Genomic DNA, 21,525 nt, shown 5'->3' on the forward strand with positions numbered 1-21,525 from the left:
TGCAAGCACCGCTATTTTCTTTTCTCTTTTATACTACGTAAAAGCCTACGATCGCCGCATTGATGATTTTTTACTATGAGGAACTTTCTTTCTTTACTCGGCATACCCTCTATACGAGCTATGAGAAAAAGAATTACGGGCTAAAATTAATACATTTTATTCAATTGCTTCTCTTAAAGTAACGATCTCGTACACCTGCGCCATATAAAACTTGTCAGGCCATCGTTACAAAAATTTTGAAAACGGTTACATCCAATGTGCGTAGGAACATTCTATTGCTATGATTCATATTTAACTATTAAACGATAATCGAGAAAATTCTGTTAATTTCTTTCTTTAATGCTCTTATCCGCTAAATTACATCTTACTAAAGTTTATGTACAATCTCTTTTTATTCCTGTTAGACTGGATGCAGACAGATATGTCTCATCAGTCTGCATTATAATACGGTACAATTAATTAAAAGAGGGTCCACTGTTGAACAAATAGTCTCATGAAAACAGTTACCATCTAATGAACTGCTAAGATTAACAACAGTGTCAGAAAGTAGATGTTGATACCAAATTATGCGTTATGTTATGCTTGTTATGAAACTGATCGTAGCATTGGAAGTATTTCATCACTTTAATGCTAAATTACAAAAAAGACATTCACCGTTTTTACAAACACGATTTTAACAAATTGTTGATCCTCCTATTATATAAAACAAAGCCAATTAGTACAATTAATTGCGGCGGAAAAATCAGTATGATTATTTGAGATGACAGAAGATGATGAAGAGCGTATCGTAATTTCTATTTTTTAATCAAAATCTTTAATTATATCTGCACCGACGATACCGATAAGAATTTTCATATGCTAAAAGTCACAAGTTACAATATTGATTTACATTAATATACAGTATATTATAAGTGACTGGAATGCCATTATGGTACTGTCAATATTAAAACCTAACTTTCATATTATACTGATGGGATATGATTCCTTTAAGAGACAAGCAATGTGGCATGATACGTTGTACGCATTGTCTATGATTTGTATATCTACCTATTTACAAGGAGTTTCAAAATACAGAATACCTCACCATTGCACTCTATGTGAATTTTATGATAGTATTAGTCTATACACTACTGATCATAAAATTGAAAAGCTGCTTTTTTTGTCCTCGTTTTATTACAAACAAACGTTTTATTTGTATCATCAGCCTCCGTTTCGACAGACTGACATTTTTCGTCAAATGCATCGTTTCCCTAACTTTTTACACAAAGACTTTTCTTTTTCTTTTTTCTTGTTTGCAACAATTAGCAATGATGAGATTAGGCTATCCTTATTACATGATTTTTACAAATAAAATTCTCAACATATACATCATATATATTTATATATAGTAGGAAATTAAAAAAGAAGAGAGATTTATAATGGAATTTCTTTAAAGAATGCAGCTGCCTGCCTTTTCGATATGTAAAAGTCCAAAAATCTGTTTTAAATCTAGATAATAGAAGGAGTTAACCCATGGTCGATTCAAATGTACAGAATCATCGTATGGTCGACTGTCTCGTTAAGGTAACTGTGTTAAATAAACTCTGTGCTCTATGATATCCCCGATCGCTTAACATTATTACAATTACGCTGTACCGTACGGTTGAATATTATACATAAAGATCTGTATCCTCTATAAAATAAACATAATACTATACAATCACCCATGGGTTAATCAACCATTCGTAACATCGTGTACTTTAAGATTAATAGTTACACGTTACCGATCCCAACGTGTCTTACGCAACTAGAAACGAACATATAAAGACGAAGAAGCTCTATTGTGTGCATGTACTTGTTACCCTTTTGGCACTGTTAAAGCCCATCATGTCAAAGACACAACAATCACCATCCTCTACTTGCTCCGATTACGATCGAGAGTCGAAATGTAATTAGGCCTCGTTTACGTTAATACAACATTTAATCCGCACAATTATTATCACAGCTTGTAGTGCAATTACACCGTTCTGAATGACGTTCAACTAATTTAGAGTCGTGAAGTTATTTTATGAAGCGTTCGCATAGGAAAAAGAAACGGGAGGGAGCTCCTTATACATTTTTACTATGGCAGTCCTAATTGAAACAACTTGGAGCAAGTAGAAGATATATGTTTGAAAATTGACTCGGTAACACGATAATTTAAATAAACCTGGGTTATTTGAAACGTGCATCTTGAACGGCTATTGCTTTTCCTTCGTATCATTAAGATTCAACACAGAGTAAAGTGTTCTATCACATAGTTCCGAGTATTATTACCACAGGTTGACAATCGATTGAGATATTATTAAATACTTTGTAAACTTATCCAGTCTGGTTATGCAGTCTTTAATAGAAAAGAGTTGGAAGGACATTGAAAGTAAAGACAATGTATTATAAAATCTTGAATGTCCAAAAGGAGTATTGTCTGAATTGAAACCATTAGATTCGTCAACTCTTCAGCGAATATTCATTGGGATTTATATTATAAATAAATAAATGAAAGTGTGTTAGATCAAATGAACGTGAACGCGCGTTTCGAATCAAGAGCTTGGCGATTGTTTAGAGACGTTTATGTGAACTGTAGAACGTTGGTTCAAGCAAGATGCTCCGTTTCGTTAAATATTAATACATAAATAATATACAATAATTACGTATTCAAGGCCTTCCGTATCCAATGTATGTACACTGGATACAAGACTCGCTTCTCGTACGAACTAGAGAATTAGCATGTTCGAGAAAAACTGTGTACTTTCACAAATAAACTAGCATAATCGAAGCAAAATGTTAACAGGAAGACTGTTACTTCGCTCGATCAAATTTAATCCATGAACGTGAACGTGGCGTTAATTTTGATTATTTAATGCGTCTAACGTATGTATGTACAGGCTGATGCAATGACTATTACCACTTGAATGACTTAGAGGCAGTAAGAGTAGAAAAACAGACATAATTCAATAAAGATGTATCGTCCTCGGAAATTGTTTGAGCAAAGTATTCAATGAAGTTAAGTTCATGGAGAAAATCTTGTTCCGTGAAGTAAGCTAGTCGTCTTAAATATAGTATGTTACAAAAATGCAAAATAATCAGAGTTAGCTCATTTATTTCGTGCAAAGTCCTAATAAATTCCTCATGGCTTCCAATCAGTTAACTCGTCTGTTCCTACCAGGTACTTTGTATAAGGTTGTCAAGACATCTTTTTTATAACAATTCACATACGATACCACTCTACAGAATTATTGAAATTCACTTGGCTAGTGTTTCCATTTTTTTTTTCTTTGTTCATCTTGTTATCTCTGAACAATCATTGCATGGCTGCCTTACATCAATGAGGAATGTGATCGGCTCGTATTAAAAGAAGCTACTTTTAGATCCAAATGTACTAGTAACAAATAAAAATCGTGATAGCGATTCGATAGCTGCATAAGATTCATGTGTGTGAAACATATATATTTTAAAAGATTATGAAAGCTAGGAACCTTTGGCAATAAATTGTTTCTCACACCATTAATCCATAATTCACCTTATGATTCGATTCTCCGTTAATGAAGACAGCTATGAACATATAATAGCAACAAACTAAATACTTCGTACATAACACTGGTCACAAAACGTGATGTTAATGATTCTTATGATAGCATTCTAAATCTGAATGATATATGTTAAACGAAACAAGTTCTTAAATTTAATTTTACATATAAAATTCTTATCAAGAAAGGTAGAAGTCGATAGAAAAGCAGAGAAAAATGATCACAAAACCACACGCAAATATTTGAACATTCCTCATTGATGTGATACGTAAAAATATTTTATGATACAGAAAATGGTTGTGCAATGTAACTAAAGCTATAATACACATAGATCGACTACATACTAGATTCCTTAGTGGTGATAGTCTCGTTGGTATTATCAACTCTTATTAACGTCGACGAATTTAAAACAAGCGTCCTACTCAATGTAGCAACTCTTTCCATTACACAAGAAGCTGAAAGACGCGCTTCAGCATCGTGATCCCAACACTCTTCCATTGTATCACATATTGATTGAAGTCCCTAAGATAGTGTATTTATACACTTTGATTAATTTTGCCTTCAAACAATATAATGTATTGTATCATAGAATGTTATATGAAAGAATTTACTTACAGCATGTTTGCGCCACGTTTCTAAAATAAGTGGCCTTTCTTTCTTGTGCACAACACTTTCTTGCATGTCCTCTAACGTTGGATGAAGCCCCACTTCATCCTCGAATGGTAATCTATACTCTCCAATTGGTCCCTAATGAACAAACGAACAAATAATGTAACAAATTAATGGTATAAATATAATGAATAAAAGGAATTTGATAAACAAAAATTTACATCTTGTACGGTGCATCGAGAAGCTAATTCCCAGAGCACAAGACCGCAAGCATACATATCGATCCGTAAAAATGAGTCCCTCGTAAAATTAATTGCACCTTCCAATACTTCTGGTGCCATGTACCTCCTTGTTCCAACCTGCAGGCGATAATAACAAGTATATTAACAAAAATATTAAGATTCAACTATCAGATTCATTCACATACCTGTCCATGTGTATCGCCACAGGGCTTTCCAGGATGGAATATCAGTGCCAGGCCAAAATCTGCTATGCAGGCACTCATATTGGCTTTCAGCAAAACGTTCTTCGACTTAAAATCTCTATGAGCCACAGCAGGTTTATAACCGTTTGCTTTGTTGGCTGGTATCTCTTCGTGTAGGTGCATCAGACCTCTGGTACAAACAAAATCCTCGGGATAGCAGATATTCGTAAAGCATTCATGATATACATATATTCGATAATAAATACCTTGCCATAGATTCTGCTATTCTACACATTTCAGGCCACGTGACGACATTTGCTTTCAAATAGTCGCACAGCGAACCTTTCTCATGATAGGCAGTGATCAACCAGAATTCCGTTTGCAAATTGTCCCCCCTCTTCTCGACGCCTATAAAACGTAATATATCTTCGTGATCCATGTGCGCAAGCTTGAAGATCTCTTGCTCGGTTTGCCAAGACTGTTTGTCCTGTATAGGGAACACCTTGACAGCAACAATCTCGTTTTTCAATTGTGCCTTCCAGACTGCTCCGAAACGGCCGCGAGCTTTGATCTCCAGAAGTTGGATCGGCCGCAATCCTAAGTTGGGAGATGGCTGTGGCAGCGGAAGAGGTTCCAACGTCGGTACCTGTTAAATCAATTTTGTGTTAGTATTATATACTAATCGAAGTTGGTAGTACCACACCAAAACAAAACAATAACGTTTAGTAATTTGATATTATGTACATATGTCTTCCAAACCTCGTTGAAATATCCCAACTTCCTACGTCGGTAGCACCAATACAAAAATGGTAAAATAATAGCAAGAAGGAACATGGGTATGGATACTGATAAGACAAGTGTAATTATTTGTTGTTCTGTGTTTGGAACGGGTTCTGATTCTGAAACATAATCATATTTAACAATCAAGAATACACAGTACAATTTATTCTAGAAGAACTCTATTTATCTTATTACTAACAAACTATTATTTCAACACGGACGGATGCAATTGATTTCACTTATTCAAATAAGATCCGTCTTCTTTCACAATAAATTTGGATAAATAGAGTTCTATGATTCTCAAAGCAGATGCATACCATGAATAACATAAGGTTGGATAGGTTTGGAGGAGGATGTGGGGTGGGGATCCCATGTAAAATTCTGGTTACACATATTGCCATCGCAACAACAGAAAAATAACTCCTTTTTCCTCTCTGCACTGTTCTCGATACAGTGTGGCCTGTCATAGCAGTCATTACTATCCAGAAAACATCCCTGCAATATGTAATAGTATTAGTCCCAATTTCAGAGCAATTAAAAACAAAATAAACATTATTGTACCTTTAATTTAATTATAGATTTTTTCGTGACATTATCAATTTGCCACAATACATAACAATGATTTCTTTTTCCTGGGTCATGTGGACCACACTCCTCCCTTCCCGAACACTCCTGCTGGGACTCCGTGCATAGTGTTTCATTATAAAATTCACATACCGAAGAACCTTTGACATCATGCCCTAAAGTAGGTCCTAAAAATTATAATTCCTTATCAAGAATGTTGGAAAACAACAAGTGTATACATTTTAAACGGACTGTAGACGTTTATACAAATACAGATCTCTACAAATTAATTTATGAAAATTACAAATAAGAACAAATTTGTTCCCTCCGTTCAGGGTTCTATAATGTTCCAAAAAACCTGCAAGTGCAATTTACGAAGCAGTTTAAACAAATATTTTTCAAGTTTCTCTGCCCACTATATACATCTCGTCTCTTAAATAAACAAATAAATTCCAAAAGACATGTTACTATTATTCGAGCAATGCAAACAAGACGCGTTATTTCGATCGCAATGGTTCCCGTTTGATTACAAAACAAACTGTCACTTCGGCAGAAAATCGACTTTCGTCGTTGCGTTTGTAAACAGAGAGATACTTGAGTGATCGGTCCACGAAGTGGCAGAGATTCAACGATGGTTTGCAACATATTCGACGAGGAAACAGCATACCGCGATCACCGAGACAGGATTTCGCGTCGGAGCGTGTAATTTGCGTCGCGGATACGAACGTTCAACAGGGGAGATAATGGTGCATACGATTACCTAACAATCCTAGGATGAGATATGGCAGTATGGTCGCATATGCGGGCATCGTGAACAGCTCGCGAAAAGCATACCAGACGAATTATTTTTCAAAGTTTAGGCGCACAGTGCTCGCAGAGAAATGTGGCTAGAGCGCCGGACTTTGGTGCGCAAGGTCCGGGGTCCCCGTTTAGCCGTCACATCTGGCTTATTTTCTACGTGATCCGCACCATCGCGTGTTCCTGCTCTGCTTCTCTTCACGGCCCCGTGTTCCTCGAACACAGACCGCCCAGCCAGAAATCAACACCAGAACGCTAACAGAGGAAAAAATCGAATCGCGAACAGTCTATTAGCTATTAAGCAAATTGTAGTAATTCATCCACCGACACATCTCTCTTCCTCTCCCCCTCCCACGTATCTGCATGAACGCGGACACCATGGATTTATGACATTTCTCACTATTCGATCGTTACGATTACGATCACTTTGAAACAGCCACGAGTACGTAGACGAACGATCGATCGAGTACGTACACAAGCACGATAAGACGAGTCACGATCGGATTGATAAAAGTCTGCGAAATTCCGCGGATTCACGAATGTACGTGCCAGACGCACGGCAAGATGGATCATAAACTAATGGATCATGATAGAACGACCGCGAACATGCGTAACTGATAACGTCACGTTTGCACCTCGCGATGCTCGAAGGTGGCGTAAACTGTCGAATAACGTTGGATTTCTCTATCATGTATTCTGCTCATCTATTTATAGGAGCACTAAAATAAAAAAAGAACAAACAAAATTGTATATGTAGAGCTTTTCTAAGTGAATATTTAGTAATCTAGACATCCTTCTGGCGCGTTTAGTTTCGATCATGCCGTTAGGGGTGTTGCGAAACGATCTATTAAAATTATTAGAGATGCTAATCTATCTACTGTAAATCAGAATTCTTTTTTTAGTGACATGTAAGGACGTTTTTATTAACTGTGTCATGTTTACGGACTAAACGCCAGAGGATAGATCACGATTTCTATTCGAACAGTTCAAGGATGAATACGCACTGAAAACGAGTTTTTGAAGACTGCTAGAATTTCGTTTTTGGGGTGTCTGATGGCGTCTGAAGTCTGAACATTCATCTTATCGACTCTATTCTGCTTCGTAATTTGACCACTTGTAGATAGAGCGCGCGCAAGTAGTAGAACTGTGGCGGTTAATTTGAATCGAATTACTTCAAAGTTCTAACTCTAGAAATTGCAGCTGGTTTCATCGGTAAGGTTATATTAACATACCTTGCAGCATATGCTGCATTACTTGCATCTTTGAGTTATTTCTCATATATTGTAATCGCTGGCGGATCAAGAATTCGCAAAAAATTATCTTCCGTTTATGTATCTTAATTCGCCCTCTTGCGGGGACTGCCATTAACATTTGAACCACACATTTACCGATGCGGACACATGGACAGAAGATCCTATTACACAATGTACACATAGGTCAATACATATATGAATGGATTATGACAGTGTAAAGCCTACACCTTTGCACCATACCCTGAGCAGAGTGGCAGTGAAAAGCACTACATGAACTGAACAAATCGATCAGTTGTGATTGTGATTCCATTCCATGTTCAGCGGTGATTCTTCGTAATTTGTTGGTTAGTGGTTATCGCGAGATTCGTGCTGCATTTGAATTGCATTCGGGAGAGTGGTGTGGTTGGTGAATAGCGAACGGTACCGCGAGAGGCTATCTTCTTTTAACCACAGACAGCCAAAAAGTGACCACGACGTCGATGACTCTGTCGAGAGGAAAAAGGCCGTGGTAACACGTTCCTCCTCGCGTCCAGGTTTTGAGGTTAGTCGAGGGAAAGTGGTGGTATTCAGATAACATTGTTGCGGCCGGTCCGTTTCATTTGCGGGAAGTGTCACCACGGCTGTGAGATTCTGTTTCTCTTCGTTAGAGGTTTCTTTAAATGACAAGCAGTCATGGCAACGTGTGGGTCCGATAGAAAACCGAGAGTCGTAGTTTTAGGAGGTGAGTATGGTTTCATTCGTTGTACGATAGCATGACGGAAGCGATAAACAGAAATGTGAAGAAAAGTATTATTATCGTTGGAACAGGATGCGGTTTCATAGGGCGTAATCTTGTCGAGTATCTGTTGGATAATGATCTCGCTTCGTTCGTCCGTGTCGTGGACAAAGTGCCGCCGCAGACTGCTTGGCTCAATGCTAAACACCAGCTAATATTCGAGCATCCTTCGCTCGAGTTCAAGAGCGCCAACTTAATTAACGCAGGTAACAGAGAATGAAAGATGTCCCCGAATTGTCAAGCGGAATAGTTTCTCTTGAATAGAAAGATCCACGGTATTTTTATTTAATTCCGTAAGATCCCGGCGTCGTTGTCTGAACGCGTATTTATCATGTATTTTCGAATTGTTTACAGCGTCTTGTCAAAATGCATTCGCATCCGACGATCGGTTCGATTATGTGATTAATTGCGCTGGGGAGACAAAGAGCGGTCAGACGGATCCCGTCTACAAAGAGGGGATCTATAAGCTTAGCATGAACTGTGCTCAGCAAGCAGCCAAATTGCAAGTTGATCGATACATAGAGATATCTTCTGGTAATTTTAACGCTTCCGAGAAGGTATGCAATTTTTTAGTTTGAATCTGATTATTGAAACATAAAATGTATAAATCTACAGAAATGTTCTTTTTTTTTAGAATCCTCATAAGGAAGATGAAATTGGTGAGCCTTGGACGTATGTTGCAAAATACAAGTTGCAAGTAGAAAATGATTTAAAGAACATACCAAATTTAAAGTATACAGTACTTAGACCAGCTATTGTGTACGGTTGTGGAGACAAAACTGGTTTAGGTAATAGAATATCTAGTTTTTCTATTAAAATTATGATATTTTAAGCTTATGGTACATCTTTCTTTTTAGCACCACGTTTGGTAGTGGGGGCAGTTTACAAACATTTAGGAGAGATGATGAAATTACTTTGGGGACCAGATCTTCACATGAACACAGTTCATGTAAGAGATGTAGCTAGAGCTATCTGGCATATAGCAAACAGACCAGATACATTGGGTCAAACATACAATGTTGTTGATGAAGGTGATTCTACTCAGGGATCGATCAGCGCTATTGTTTCCGAGTTGTTTAACATCAATCATGATTATTGGGGTACTACATTGTCTACATTAGCCAAAGTAAGAATGAAACTCTACTGTTTCGAGTGTTAAAGATGTCTTGTTGTTAATACAATTAACCTTCGTTTCTTTTATTATGAATTCTAGACTGATATGAGCTCTGTAGTGGAGGAAGTGAATGACAAACATATGGGACCTTGGGCAGAAGCTTGCAATAAGGATGGCGTGGAAAATAGTCCACTGTCCCCATACATAGATCAAGAACTTCTCTACAACAAACATTTGTATCTACAGCCAGGAAAGCTGTTAAACACTGGGTTTACTTATATGTATCCCAAACTCACAAAGAATGCTTTGAAAGAGGTACACAATTGTAATTTCATAATTTCTGAAGATTTGGTTACATTAATTTATTTTTCTTTAGGTTCTTGAAGATTACGTGAACATGAAGATATTTCCACATTCATTGGTCTTATGAAATGTAGCAATGCAGACTGCCAAGATCAATTATTGAAACAGCTTACAATGACTTGTATAAAGAACTTTTTGGAGCGTTTCACCTTGTGCCTAGTAATCTATGCAAGTTACGTACTTTATTGTATGTTATACATTTTACTCATATTTTACCCGCTAACGAATACTGTTAGTCAAGTTTATATAGAGTATACAAGATGGAATACGAAGATTTCATATAATAAGCCTATCTGCAAATGTGATAAACTAGGAATTAATGTACTTAATTTTATCATAGTTTGAGCTATGAAATTTTTGCACGTTAAGGTTGCTAGTCAAGTTTTGACACGAATATAAAGAGTAACGTGAAGTTGAAAAAATGCTGAAGAGCGGACAAGATACTAGAGATATTTACATGCCTAAACTTAATGTATTATAGCATGTAGAAATTGTTTGGATAAATATTTTAGAGAATTATGTACATCGTAAAAAATGCTTTTTATATTGCATTTCTCCAAGACTGGCAAAATAATTATAATTGTTAAAAAAAAGAGGGAGAAACTAATGAGATTCATGTAGAAAGTTAGGAGGGAATTTTTTGTTTTTACATCCACTGCATTCCAATATAGATCTTCCATTGAGCTGTGACTCGAGACTTCAGAAATCTTTTTATTCCAAGCAAATAACGGTTTCGTAAGTTTAGAAATATTAGATACATTCGAATTATATAATGTATTAAATCAAGTACAAATAATATTACTTAAGCTAGAAAAATATTTCTAAAACGCCAAACGTACGAAAATTGAGTGGGTTTATTACACGAAAAGGTAAACCTAATTTTGCATCAGATTGTATAACAAAATAAATGCATAGGCTAACGGCACTAACTGCCAATTAAGATTAATAGTATTACTCTTTTGAAACAATTGTTATTAATCCTTTGATAATAAAGTTATTCATTTATGCAATTTAATCTTGCCTTTTCATTGTACCTCTTATCTAATTCCGAGAATTGTATTTATTAGGAATAGGAGATTATCTCTTGTCTTTTCTTTTTGTAAGACAAGTAACATCGATACACTATCTTAATTTTATTCAATCATTGGTTACAACAAGATACTGCGCTCAGAAGGGTCAACAATATCATTAAATATTTCGTGTATCGTTTTAATTCAAATACTTTAAACAATAAGATTATAATTTGATGTAGTTCATTATACATAATATATTAAAATATATACTTTTAATATTTTCTGCGGATAATATATATACAGTCGTAGAGTAAAAATATTTACAAAGTAGCTGCACCCTAAAAAACAGTATAATTGTCGCAGTACGCTAATTACGTAGGTGTCAGTAAAAAAAAAAACAGATAGAGAAAAAAAATGGTAAGGATTCGCGAAAAATAAATTAATAAAGTTTCCTTAATACATATTAATTACTACTACAATTAACGGTAGTAATACAAACATCAATTTTACCGTGTTTCTTCGTTTTCTTTTCTTTTTCATATATATCTCGTCGTATAAAATAAAATATTAATGTCTTGGCTATATCTATCCACTGTCACGCGACAAATATATTTTCTGAGGTAAATCGTGTAAATCTAAATTATAGTGTTGTGTAATAGGTACTGAGGTTAAGTTAAAATTAAGTAATATAATGTTCCCACCCCGTACAAGCGTGGTGGCAATTATGGAGGTATATTTACTTGACTAGAGTCGCCGTACGATCTATAATTAATACTTTATGTCCATGTACTATTGGGTCGTTTCATCTTGAAACGCTATTGCAAATGAAATGAAATAATGACTACGCTCTCCCTTTGCTATCTCTGGTAAAGCTGTGAAGAGATTTTGTATGCAAATATTAAAAAATTTGTATGCACAAATGAGAAATGCTAGACGGTACCTCTAACGCGCTTAATTGAAATATTGCTTAGTGTGATAGAATGTAGAAGTAGATATGCATCATGAGAACCTACTAATAAAATACTTTATTTCTTTTCTATAAAGACCTCACACATAACAAATGAATATTTTCTATAAAAAAGAAGAAAAAAATCTATTGTTGAAATAGCCTCAATTCCAAGTATGTATGTATTTCTCTTTTATACAAATCGTTCTACTCTAAACATGACATTTACAATACTTGTTCCTGCTATCTGCAGTTTACAGATAAGATGTTTATTGCTTTGTACTTCAATACTGCAATTATTAATTCGTTCATTTAGAAGTTAATTGAACACTTAGCACGGCGACTCTATTTTCTGCTTTTCCTTTTTTCGTCGTTTTCTACGAAGTCTACAACTTATCACATCCACACAGTTAGTTGAAAAACGTTTACAGTACCACGAACTGTTTCATTGATATACATAATTATTGGTTTCTTATAAATTCGATAAACGGTTTATCAAAATGGAAGATTTTTATGCAAAGTACAAAAGAATGAAAAAATTTCCGGTAAAAAAGTATTAATGGCAGTTGAAATGTTGCTGCACTTAAATATACCTAGTACATCATTATGTTACTAAGAATAAAATGATCAAAAGTGTTTATAAACCTATATTCATTCACTTCCCTTACAAAATCTATAAAATCAATCGTTAAAATTCGTATACAGTAAAAAAACCACGTCATTTTTTTTTTCTTTAATGAGATAGAGCATAATATTCGCCGCAAGCATTCGTCGCTATATTAATTATCTTTTTCTCCATCATCTATCAACGCTTTTGAACTATCATTTTCTTTTCTTTTCTTTTATCCATAAAAACAATAATACCTTTCTCCTTAGAATTATTAAAATTCCGTCAATATTATAAAATTGTACAAGCTTAATAATTAACATATACATACAGTGCGAAAGATATATCGAAATATTTGAAGAGAGTTCAATGCAAAAGGAAAACAAATTTATAAGCGATCGAAGTTAATTAATTGCCTACCGATTATATTATCAATTCTCGTGTCCTCCATTCAACTCTAAGAAGAGTAACAAATACTTTCAACAAATATAAAAGTATACCACTATATGTCAGTAACGTAAAATGTAACAGGTTCATGTTAAATACGATAACAAATGGAAAACAAATTGTTTAAATAAAAAAATCACAGAACAAGCAAATTCTGTCTGTGAAATGTATGCTTGCAACAAATCAGATTTGTTGTGTTTTAATGTAAAGAATAAATAGCTACTGCGTTGTATGAAATGAGATTCTGATAAAAAATGTGATCGTATAATATCTAACAAATGTTATTACACAATGTGCAAGTAAAATTATCTTCTATTTTTTCTTTTCTTTTTCTTTCTCTCTCTTTTCTAAATCAATCAGATCTTGTAACTATTTCACTCTCGAAGTCTTGTTATAGTCTATTAATATTGAGTTTGAATAAAACATAAGTAAATCATATTTTACACCTAGAAATGTATAGCTGCAGAGTGTGTTCTATATAAAAAATCTGTATTAATAGTAACATGTCTTTAACGTAAGGCAGAATTATTCTTTTTCTTTTGTAGAACTGATATCAAATTATAATATTTAACAAATTATTTCGTATAAAGATGTAGAAATCTGTACAATAAATATAATATGGTAAAAATCTCTAGCATGTGCAGATTGATTTAATTCTATATGTTCTATTTCAGGATACACCATTTCAAAAGTTGCTTGTAAAGTGTTGAACATGTTTGGAACAGCTATGCTCAGCACTTTCTAAACATCTAATAAAAAGGTCCATCTTGAAACGGAACACTATCTTTACATGATTTCTCATACTGTGCTTGTAGTGACTACGTTATTGCATGATTCAGTGTAATGTGATCATTTTGGGTACTACTGAACGTGTAAAATGTAATAAATAACAATTAATGGAGGTACAATAATAACATGACATATCTACGTCTCACTCTAAAAGATATAGCTTATTTCTATCAGGTACTGTGTTGGGTTTCATCTCTGTCATGGTAACATGCACCAGTCTGGAATATGTTTTGTAGTTTTGTTTCGTTCTTCCCTTTGTATGATGTAGTTAACTTTAAATGTCTTGTACAACGTAAGATTTGTCTTTGTCATACGTAAACTGACGACGTGAACAGGAAAAAATATTTAGAATATAACTGTGCTGATATTATCCAATTACTATGTACGCGTTTTAATATATCTTTTAAAACTACATGGTATTTACGACGAAGTTTTGTACATGGTGCTAAAAAATTTAGAATTTCTTTTTTTAAAAACTGTAATCGTATTTTTTCCTGCTCCTTCTATATGCTGCAGTAGTCTATAATACAGTGATTAGACGTATAATATAAACAAGACTTTGTTAAATTAATACCAACGTCTCGAGTGTCTCCTTTTTAAAAAAGTGTTTGATAACATTCGACTCTTTGATAGAATAAATATCCGCCAAAGTTTAATAAATGCTATACATTCGGCTTGATAGCACTGACATAAAAAAGCAAATCTAAGTTCTAGCTCTATTTTGAATAGATTAAGATCTGATTAGTTTTCTCTTTTTAATTGCTTAATTAAAAAACTTTTTCTTGACAATTTCCATGTGGCTAATGGAAAACTTAAGAGTGTGGAATGATCAATACTATTGCTCTTTTCAGAAGCAACACATATCATGAATTAATTTAGGCCATACCTGTACCTGAATATTATCAATAATTTTGTCCTCCCTAGCATAAAAGGAATGCATTATTTACCTATCTTTCGCTATCATTGAGAAACATGATACTCCTATCTTATAAACATATTCACAGATTAATAGTTAAATCTATTTACAGAAGCATCAAGAATCCTCTTCCCGTCCCACTATCTCATTCTTAATTTCATAGTCAACCCTTTCATGGGCATCTATCTACTCGCGTGTATGAGCAAGTTAGCTAATGAATATTAAGTATCATTCGCATGATTTATCCGTAGCACAGTACTTTTCAACAGAACACGAAATCTAAGAATCATTATTAGATTTCTTACCAAATCATTAATACAGGAATACTTCTCAGTGTTTTTCAATAGACGTAACTTGCTTGAAAATGTTATTTACAATAGTCTGTGTGTTCAGATTCGACGCACTTATTTGTACGACACTATTATTTACATTACTTACCAGAATGTTTCAGTATTTTCATTTACAAACTGTACCATACTCAATTCGTAAAGTGTAGTAACTTGCATTGCTTCCTACTACTTCGAGAATTTCATTCTTGTTACTTTTTAACCCACGCGTACACATGTGTGTTCGCATACACCTTGTGTACACGTTGATTCAAACCACGGGAAAAATTTTTTGTATCCTACCTGTTGCACAGTAACAGAGGAAGAAAATGTGAATACTGAATCGTATCGACCACAGCTTTCATCCGTTTGGTCCCAGCGCTGGAACAGATATACACATAGACTTCGACAAGGATGTATCTCCATCCGGGCATCCCGAGTTGTTGTTTAAACTGCTACTGCTACTGCCTAAAGTACAATTGACCATCGTGAGCTGTGTGCCCTCCAAATCTGGCTCCAGTTCGTGCTCTGACGTCTGTTTCACGAAGACAGCGCTGTCCTTTGTTTTGTACTGCAAACATACGAATACAACTGCATTTAATAAAACTGTTCTCTTGCCGATACTTTCTTGCCATTACTATCCGCACCTGTGAACTTTTAGTTACTTCGATATCCTTAGGATCGCCATTCACATCCCATGACGTTAGCAAAGGTTCCTTTGCGCAGGATTCCAGGATCCCATTAGACTTCCCACCCTGTAGCAACAAATGAATGAGTTGTTTATCCTTGGACAGAGAAATGTCATTGATTTCCACGTACCTTTGTATCCAAATGTGGGTTCGTTGCAACCGGAGACGATGGGCAAAGAACAGCAAGTTCGATTTCATTGGGTGTTACCCTAGTATTCATTTGTTGGCTCACCGATGTAGAGGACTCGTCCACGCAACATCTATTACCATTACGTACCAATGAACGTCCTTTCATTGCCTGCGTATTGTCTCTCAAAATACGAGCATTTTCCCATTTCCTCCGACAATACATGCTACACAAGCAGATCGTAATAAATCCGATGCTTATACTTGCACCAAGAATCACTCCTAAACACAATTTGTATCATATTATTATTGTTAATGTTGAGTAACATTAAATAAGAGTGCTGTATAGAATCTATCGCTTACCAAGGCTTTGATCTGGTTTTATGTTTTGCGGCGGTTTTTGTTCATCCGGTGGATTAGGTACCTTCGATGGACCGCCACTGGTGATGATATCGATAGGCACGGAAGGTTTACCATAACCGGCTTTTGTGGATGCCCGGACCATAACGAAATATCGTTTCCCCGGTGTCAACTCTAGTAAGATCGCCGATGTTTTGTTACCAGGTACCGTCATGTTTTTCCACGTAGTCTTCGAATCCATTAAATCCGTGGTGTACATAACAAAATAATTTTGTATTATGCCATTTATATTGCTTGTTTCTTTCCACGCGATTCGAACTTTTGTATTGTTCACCAAAAACCATTGTACCTCCTCTACTTTTCCAGGAACTAAAAGCATTGAATTATCAAACTTCTACCGATTTTCAAAATTAAATCTACACATCCTTACTTACTGTCTTCATTTGTATAACATTCAATAGCTTCACTATAGAAACTGCTTTGGCTAGGGTTGTTTCGAATGGCTCTTACTTTAAATTGATATAGCGTAAATGGTTTAAGTTTATCAACGCTCGCTTTCGTAAAGTTTCTAGAAATATAATAGTCATTTAACGATTAAATAGTATCAATGTAGACTGAAGCAGTATGAAGTTCTTATTATTCTACGTACAATATGATACATTTGGGACCATCGGAATTTGTAGTATGAATCGTCTGGTAGCATAGTTCGAAAGAATCGACTTTATGCGCGTCACTCAATGACCATGTTACATTTATGGAAGTAGGTGAAACAGGAATAGCTTCCAAGGCCATTGGAATATTATCTAAATTGAAGATTAATAGATTAATTGTGTCAATAACAATTCTGCTGTTCTCCATAATATGTACAACTTACTTGCATCTGGTGGGACAGTTTCTATCTTCTTTGTTAGGCAGCTGGTCGCTTCGTCAGAGCTTATCATACACAAACCCACTGTATATGAAACATTTACATCTAAACAGAAATATAAATAATTAAATTCTCGACAAAGTACAAGATAAAATTGTACCGTAACTGGTACTTACCAAGATTAGTAAATACATGTTCAGTAATATTTTGTGGTAAAAAAATACTTGTGATTTTCTGTCCATTTTGATTTTCACAATATATTTGCCAACGATCAAATTCTGATTTAATTTTATTATTTTCTTTAATATTAATTTTCCATTCCACCTAAAAACCGGAATTTTACGTAAGAACGAATGGTACAATGAATATCGAATAATTTGGAAAATCTGTACAAACCTTCACAATCGAAGAATTTATAAGCCATACTTGCATATCCACGACGTTTTTGATAACAATTGATTCTGCAAATGGCATAGTCACAGTCGTCCATTCTAACTGCGACTCGCTCATATTAGGCCAGCCTACAGTTGTTTTTGCTTGTACTCGTAGATCATATTGTGCACCAGGTATTAAATCTACCCAATATGAATAATTGAAATCAGTTCGTCATGCATTATTCAATCTGTATTTCTGAACAATTAAAGAAGTAAAATATATACCAGAAAGTACATAAGATTCAACGCTAGCAGGTAAAGAAAGAACACGAGATGATGGATGTTCGTGTCTTCTGCACTGTAATTTGTATTGTTCGATGATACCACGAGCCTCCTTTTTAGTGAGTGGTTCCCATGATACATTTAATTTTGTACTACTAATTATATTCACTTTTACTTTTGGTACACTTATAGGAACTGTGTAAAGAGACAAGACTTTTAATATTCTTTTCACCTGAGAAAATTGTGGAACAAAGAAAATTAACTTACCACTTGGAGCTGTAGAACACAAAATGGTGGCTGACTGGTCACTGGGACCATTATTGTTCCACACTCGTATGTAGAAAGAGTAATTAGTAAACGGTTCGAGAAGCTTCGTCACTTCCACCTCCGTAGAATTACCGGGTTCTGGCGGTGAAACTTCTTCCTTTCCTCCTTCTGTATTAAATACAATATATGGGAATTCATTATACAATATCTGGTTGCGATGAATATTCTTATTCCTTTGATTAATTCTTTGTGAATTCACTCACCTACGGGACTGTAATGGACGGTATAAGCTGTAATACTGGTGTATGGTAGAGACTTTGGTGGAGCCCAGGAAATAAAAATTTTAACTGGTGATACAGCTTTACATTTCAGAGAGGTAGGTGCAGCAGGACTATTACGAGACGTGTTCACTTGAAGCCGACCTGCGGCCCAAATTTCACCAGCTGAGTTCACAGCAACGCATTGATAAATACCAGAATCTGAAGGAACCGTTGCTGATATTGCTAACTCCGTTTTATTATGTTCTTTTATATATGTAGTCCTACGTCCTGTAAACAGTTTATATATTAGATCACAGGCCCGACTTAAAAAATTCTATACTTATGTACCGTTTTGTTGACGTAGTAATTACCGTTCATTGTAATATTTAGTGAGTCTTTTAACCAATATATTTTAGGCATAGGCAACCCCTGTGCTTGACACTCAAATCGTGCGGTTCTTCCATTTGGACATACTTGGCTTTTAGGCGTTTTCAAAAACGTTGGTGGTACCAAAATGTCCACTGTAATATTCTAAAAGAAGTTTTCGTACGATGTTATTATAGTTACAAAAATTGATGACTTTTGCAATAAGCTTCCACGACGAACCTGAATCTCCAAATTGTTTGTAACAATGGTTTTTGTAGAACATAGATAAATTCCTGCATCGGGCACACTCACGTTTACCAATGACAATATACTAATTCCAATACTAGAATTAAGCAAAATGCGAGGTTGTGCAACATTTTGAGTATCTGAAAAATTGTTATGGAATAGTCTTTAATTCGTAAAAGTATTTGAATGTAACGTGAATGTAAATAAGTTACCAGTATAGCGAGGAATAAATGTCCACGTCATAAGTGGAGATGGATATCCAGATGCAGCACATGCTAAACTAAGACTTGTTCCATTTAGCAACCAATGATTATACGAAACTTGCGGAAACAAGAATGGTAGCGTATGCGATCCATTACCCTCTAGCCGAGCGATAACGGTTAATTTTGCCTCTTTACTTTTTTTGGTTTTCTTTAGGAATTCATTATTTACTATGCATCTAGAAATATAAGTGCATGTTTTTCTTTATATTCTCTATTGTAATTTGCAACTTAATCTATAACTTATACATCTAAATATGCACATACCTATATGAACCAGCATCTGATAACTTCGTTGCTTTTATGTACAGAACACCTGGTGGTACCATAAAATACCTACTACTGAAAAACAAGTATATTAATATGTAACAAAAATTATAGAATTTAACGTTGGATATTCGTAAGTCTTTCTTACTTTGAGTTATTATGGTTGGGCAACAATTTTTCTCCATTATGCTGCCATGTGATATTAGGAGGAAAAGGAACACTATCTATTAAGCAAGACAGTCTTGCTACTTCACCTTCGTATACAGTTATATTTTCAGGTGATTCTTTAAATATATGGGCAAGTTCTGGAAAGTAGAAATATAATTATAATTATGAAATGTGTTGTTATACGATCCAATAATAAAACAGTTAACAAGGAATCTACCAGCTATTTGTATAAATGTAGGAGATGATCGTAAAAGTCCTAAATTAGTATGTGCTACACAACGGTACTCGTCTTTGATATAATCCCTAAAATTAACTGTGGTATTGTTTTTTTCTTTAAATTTCTGCACCATCTACAATAAGAATAATATCAATAATAATAATGAAAATTAAATCTCTTAGGTAAACACACTGATTAATTATTACTCCGAGAAACATACCTTGTGTAAGTGAAGAGAGCCATTTCGTAGAAGAGTACAGCGTGCAATACCACACGGCGGTGCTGATACCCCATTGTGTAGCCAAGATACATTCTGATTTGAACCAGCTATACAACTAAGTATAATCCCTTTTTTCCCTAATATCACATGACCACTGGGTTGAATTTCTAACGTTACACCAGAACCTTTGGTTGGACTAGTATTGAAGCTTTCTGGTTTTGAAATGTTTATGTTGTGTAAACCAGCTCCAATTTCTTTGACACCTGAAATCAAAAAATCACGATTTTGTACATGCGTTAAGCAATTAAACATCCATGTTCTTAATACGCCTGTACACAGATTAGGAAGTTACCAAGCTGATGTCTGACGTTTTCTTCTTTCGCAAATACAAACGTGAATTTAAATACACGTGTAATAGGAATGTACGGGTACCGGTAAAACAGAAATATACGGGTAATCGTGTATTAAAAAATTACAAGAATTTAAATCCGGATTAGTTTACCACACACGTACTTACATACGTATGATCTAGGGACCTCTACTTGAAATACGCATAAAACTGTAAAAGCGCATCGACCGATGGTTGCGCGAACAATCATTCACAATCATTCAAAATCATTCAATACAGACACATCGTGCGCGTTTAACGGTTTGCGTATCCGGCAAGAGATGAATTTTCAAATGAATCATCGGTGAAAGTATGTAATAGGAAAAAGTCACGAGAGAAACGTTAGCGCGTGGTCCAGCATGTATCAGTTTGGTTTGGCGAACATAAACAGATTAGATAGGAGGAGAGGAGGGAGACGCACCTGCGACACAAGCGGGCTTTAGCACTTCTGTAAACAAGATGCTCAGTAAAAGTACTCGCGCCGCCATATATTCACGCTCATTGGCACTGGTTTCACTGATAAATCTCAACCGAAACACGCCGTCGATTCGGTAGACTTTTCCGCGAAATTGGTCGCCGCATGTTTGACATCGGCTGCAAGAGTTTTCGGCCGTTCCGTTCGCCGAACTCTTACCCCCCTTCGATGTTCGTCTCGGCTTCTCACATCATCTCTATGCGAAACAGTATATCGTCACCGAGATCTCGAGGACGTCGACAATACCGAGAACTGCACGGCCGTCGCGAATGATACTCGATTAGCTTCGTTCGCATTAGCACGCGATTCGTTCGTTTCTTGCCATCTTTTACCACTGCTACCACCACGTTTTGTGACAGGGTATGGCCACTCGATAGAATGTTTTGTTAAAAGGAACGCGAACGCCCTCCACCGAGATGCCAC

At 35.4% G+C, this 21,525-nt stretch overlaps 3 protein-coding genes across 6 annotated transcripts; 1 reads left to right on the forward strand and 2 right to left on the reverse strand.

Annotated features, from left to right (window-relative positions):
- Positions 1–141: 141 nt before the first annotated feature.
- put (activin A receptor type 2 punt) lies at positions 142–7,301 on the reverse strand. Of its 2 annotated transcripts, none has more exons than XM_033480970.2 (9): positions 6,683–7,301; positions 5,920–6,110; positions 5,676–5,853; positions 5,338–5,477; positions 4,845–5,224; positions 4,582–4,768; positions 4,376–4,513; positions 4,161–4,292; positions 142–4,067 (listed from the first exon to the last, which is right to left on the reverse strand). In XM_033480970.2, the coding sequence occupies exons 1-9, from the start codon at positions 6,729–6,731 to the stop codon at positions 3,882–3,884; spliced, it is 1,581 nt and encodes a 526-aa protein (XP_033336861.1). In that variant the 5' UTR covers positions 6,732–7,301; the 3' UTR covers positions 142–3,881. The 2 variants fall into 2 exon arrangements, with proteins under 2 accessions (XP_033336861.1, XP_033336860.1); XM_033480969.2 differs by having other exon boundaries at positions 5,323–5,477.
- An 879-nt stretch (positions 7,302–8,180) lies between these two features.
- Positions 8,181–11,240, forward strand: LOC117226524 (uncharacterized). 2 transcript variants are annotated; one of them, XM_033480976.2, is made up of 8 exons: positions 8,181–8,514; positions 8,621–8,694; positions 8,781–8,954; positions 9,103–9,305; positions 9,383–9,536; positions 9,606–9,874; positions 9,962–10,177; positions 10,239–11,240. In XM_033480976.2, exons 2-8 carry the CDS (start codon positions 8,646–8,648, stop codon positions 10,290–10,292), a joined length of 1,119 nt encoding a protein of 372 aa, XP_033336867.1. In that variant the 5' UTR covers positions 8,181–8,514; positions 8,621–8,645; the 3' UTR covers positions 10,293–11,240. The 2 variants fall into 2 exon arrangements, with proteins under 2 accessions (XP_033336867.1, XP_033336866.1); XM_033480975.2 differs by having other exon boundaries at positions 8,184–8,694.
- LOC117226505 (protogenin B) lies at positions 10,905–21,491 on the reverse strand. Of its 2 annotated transcripts, none has more exons than XM_076518245.1 (20): positions 21,049–21,491; positions 20,240–20,502; positions 20,020–20,152; positions 19,783–19,939; positions 19,635–19,706; positions 19,320–19,546; positions 19,102–19,247; positions 18,867–19,026; positions 18,499–18,783; positions 18,236–18,403; positions 17,972–18,163; positions 17,709–17,887; positions 17,489–17,636; positions 17,319–17,417; positions 17,094–17,247; positions 16,879–17,012; positions 16,448–16,813; positions 16,089–16,366; positions 15,917–16,024; positions 10,905–15,840 (listed from the first exon to the last, which is right to left on the reverse strand). In XM_076518245.1, the coding sequence occupies exons 1-20, from the start codon at positions 21,113–21,115 to the stop codon at positions 15,631–15,633; spliced, it is 3,546 nt and encodes a 1,181-aa protein (XP_076374360.1). In that variant the 5' UTR covers positions 21,116–21,491; the 3' UTR covers positions 10,905–15,630. The 2 variants fall into 2 exon arrangements, with proteins under 2 accessions (XP_076374360.1, XP_033336778.2); XM_033480887.2 differs by having other exon boundaries at positions 19,635–19,709.
- Between the last annotated feature and the right edge of the window lie 34 nt (positions 21,492–21,525).

Source organism: Megalopta genalis, chromosome 2 (assembly GCF_051020955.1).
Source record: "Megalopta genalis isolate 19385.01 chromosome 2, iyMegGena1_principal, whole genome shotgun sequence".
In the NCBI taxonomy this organism is placed as follows: Eukaryota; Metazoa; Arthropoda; class Insecta; order Hymenoptera; family Halictidae; genus Megalopta; species Megalopta genalis.

Bases quoted from the DNA above. Each gene is read 5' to 3' on its own strand.
- put (XM_033480969.2), bottom strand. From the start codon at position 6,731: ATGCCCGCATATGCGACCATACTGCCATATCTCATCCTAGGATTGTTA. The intron at 5,854-5,919 runs GTACAATAATGT...TACATATTGCAG, and splicing joins AATCTATAATTAAATTAAAG to GGATGTTTTCTGGATAGTAA. The intron at 5,225-5,322 runs GTACATAATATC...TTGATTTAACAG, and splicing joins ACGAGGTTTGGAAGACATAT to GTACCGACGTTGGAACCTCT.
- LOC117226524 (XM_033480976.2), top strand. From the start codon at position 8,646: ATGGCAACGTGTGGGTCCGATAGAAAACCGAGAGTCGTAGTTTTAGGA. The intron at 8,955-9,102 runs GTAACAGAGAAT...AATTGTTTACAG, and splicing joins CGCCAACTTAATTAACGCAG to CGTCTTGTCAAAATGCATTC. The intron at 9,537-9,605 runs GTAATAGAATAT...CTTTCTTTTTAG, and splicing joins TGGAGACAAAACTGGTTTAG to CACCACGTTTGGTAGTGGGG.
- LOC117226505 (XM_033480887.2), bottom strand. From the start codon at position 21,115: ATGGCGGCGCGAGTACTTTTACTGAGCATCTTGTTTACAGAAGTGCTA. The intron at 19,027-19,101 runs GTTCGTCGTGGA...AACTTCTTTTAG, and splicing joins CAAACAATTTGGAGATTCAG to AATATTACAGTGGACATTTT. The intron at 16,025-16,088 runs GTACGTGGAAAT...TTGTTGCTACAG, and splicing joins ACCCACATTTGGATACAAAG to GGTGGGAAGTCTAATGGGAT.